This window comes from Corticium candelabrum, chromosome 1, assembly GCF_963422355.1.
Source record: "Corticium candelabrum chromosome 1, ooCorCand1.1, whole genome shotgun sequence".
Classification (NCBI taxonomy): domain Eukaryota; kingdom Metazoa; phylum Porifera; class Homoscleromorpha; order Homosclerophorida; family Plakinidae; genus Corticium; species Corticium candelabrum.
The window spans coordinates 5,749,900-5,752,536 of NC_085085.1; the positions used below are offsets into that span (position 1 = coordinate 5,749,900).

The window sequence follows — 2,637 nt, forward strand, 5'->3', positions numbered from 1 at the left end:
TATTTCCTGCATAAATGGCATGCTTCCCTTATTGGCGCTAGTTGTAGAATTGCCATAGTCAATTAAGGAGAGATTCTACGCCTTGAGAAACGCTCGTCAGGCAGAGCTCTAGTATAGCCTCGACTTTCCCGTGCGCCTCGCGCGTACTATTTTTATAAATACTACCGTTACTTTGTCGCACGTTTTCCAAAGTGCAAACATTAAGAAATCCTTTCTATTGGTATTGTACAATGTTCCGGTGCCAAGAAACCCTGGTCCACAAGGGAGTCGGAACAAAACGACGGCTTCTGAGACTTGGCTCATAGACTAATTGTGGGGCAGCAGAGTTATCATCCCTGAAGAATTGAGAAAGACCGCATTAGCGCAGATACACGAGGGTCATCTGGGGCCAGCAAAATGAAGGCCTTAGCCAGAAGTTATGTGTGGTGGCCAAAACTGGACAGAGTTAGAAGATTTGGCAAGATCATGTGAACAATGTCAAAACCAGAAGAGTAGACCAAGTACTACTAAACCCTCATATCCATGGATCTACCCAACATCACCATGGGAACGTGTCCATGCAGATTTTGCAGAATTTGCGGGGAAGCAGTATTTACTTATTGTAGATGCCTTCTCTAAATGGCCGGAAGTCCACGAACTGGGTATGCATGCTACTACCGGCAAGCCCGTAGGCTGGGGGTGAACTGGGTGCACGTTCACCCTCTCCGGACCCGTTCACGGAAGAAGTCCGGGCTAGTAGGCAAAAGAACTCCGAGGAATGTCTTGGAACTCCAAACTACGTCCCAGATATTTGGCTATCCTGTCTGCTACCTGGTAACGTGGAGAAGTGTGTGTTCGTCACAGTGACTCTAGATGGGACGGTCTCAGGAAAAAGATAGAAAAAGGAGGCAAGCAGCGGCTACGTGTCAACGGCTGGACAGTTTTCTAGATCCAAAAAGGGCACGTGATCAACTTGTGACTCCTGATCCAGATTTTACGCAGCTGGTTGCAATAGACGATCAACTAACACCGACTTCCAGTGAGTGCTGTAGTGGTAGTGTAGAAAGAGTAGGGTCGTCCTCTACCGCCACGTATGTCGAGCCTTTGCGCAACACATGCTGTGAAGTTCACGACAACGAGGCTCAGCGTGCAGGCGTCGGAGGCGGCAATCAGCAATGCCATCATGCTAATACTTCTGATCATGATTTAGTGGATGATATTGGCAAATTGTTTTTCAAAGCCAAGTCTCCTGTCGATTTCTGCAAGTCCATGCAGGCCTTGGGTGCTGCGGAGAAGTACTAGCTACTGACAAGTGTTTCCTCCGACATGTATTGGTGGCCGCAACCAAGCTTTCCGTCCTGTTTGGCTATCAGAACACCCGTGGATGGTTTACAGCGAGCAAGTGAATGGTGTCTTTTGCATTGCTCGTGGAATTTTCGTTGCTAAAGTGTCCAAGGGGAAGTGTGTATGCAAGCCATTTCGTAATTGGAACAAGAAAGGAGAAAAAGCAAAGGAGCACGAGCAGTGCTTATACCATCATCAAGCCATTGAGCAAGCTGATAACTTCAAGCGAACCTTGGAGAATCCAGATACTACCATTACTGCACAGTCGGACACCCGCAGGGCGGCCAATGTCGCGCGCAACCGTGCTGTCCTAAAGTCCATTGCTTCTGCTGTGTTGTACTGCGCCAGACAGTGCATTGCTTTACGTGGAGACGCAGAGAGTGTGGAATCCCCTGGAAATCCATGTAATTCTCTTTCTTTGCTGAGGCTTTTGGCAGTGCACGATGAAGAGTTAAGAAAGTACCTGGAAATTCCTGCAATGCGATGTGCAACTTATCTTTCTCCTCAAACACAAAATGAGCTGATTATAGTCATGGGAAACCACATCCTCTTACAGGGAATAATAGGTGATTTGACAGCTGCGCCCTTTTACGCCATCCTTGCTGACGAGGTAACTTCGCATAACGTTGAGCATCTTGCCATCTGCGCCAGGTTTGTTGACAGAAGTACTAAAGAGGTCAGAGAAGAGTTTTTAAGGTTTTGAAGTTGGACAGAATTGCTGGGGAGCGGATTGCAGATGGTATCTTGGCTTTCTGGAAGAGAATAACATACCACTTGCTACTATGCGTGGTCAAGGCTACGACGGCGCAAGCAAAATGTCTTCAGATCGGGTGGGTGTCCAGGCCAGGATTAGAGATAAAGCTCCTTTAGCCATCTACGTACACTGCAGTGGCCACTGTCTTAACCTTGTGATAAGCAAGTCATGTGCTCTTCCTGAAATACGTAATGTGATCAATTGCGTTAAAAGACGCAGCCGTTTCTTTCTCAATAGTCCAAAGAGAAGTGGTGTTCTAGAGATGATCATCAACCACGATGTGGTCAATGAAGAGAGGAGGAAACCACTGATCGATCTGTGCAAGACGCGATGGGCTGAGCGGCATTAGGCTTATCAGCACTTCTACAAGGGTACGTATTTGTGGTTGAAGCTCTAGAGATGATAGCTTTCCGCTATCACTTGGAGAAATATGGGGCTACGTATGCTGACTGGGACTATGCAGGCCGCAATGAAGCACAGCAGATTCTGGCCAGCGTTACTTCCTATCAGTTTGTTCTTGTATTTGTGACGATATATCAATACTTATCACATCTTTCGTG

The 2,637-nt window shown here is 47.2% G+C and overlaps 1 protein-coding gene across 1 annotated transcript; it reads left to right on the top strand.

Moving 5' to 3' along the window:
* Positions 1–1,363: 1,363 nt before the first annotated feature.
* LOC134184868 (zinc finger MYM-type protein 1-like) lies at positions 1,364–2,426 on the top strand. The gene is made up of 2 exons (XM_062652668.1): positions 1,364–1,974; positions 2,060–2,426. Exons 1-2 carry the CDS (start codon positions 1,364–1,366, stop codon positions 2,424–2,426), a joined length of 978 nt encoding a protein of 325 aa, XP_062508652.1.
* Positions 2,427–2,637: the final 211 nt, after the last annotated feature.

Bases quoted from the DNA above. Each gene is read 5' to 3' on its own strand.
- LOC134184868 (XM_062652668.1), top strand. From the start codon at position 1,364: ATGGTTTACAGCGAGCAAGTGAATGGTGTCTTTTGCATTGCTCGTGGA. The intron at 1,975-2,059 runs GTTTGTTGACAG...AGCGGATTGCAG, and splicing joins CATCTTGCCATCTGCGCCAG to ATGGTATCTTGGCTTTCTGG.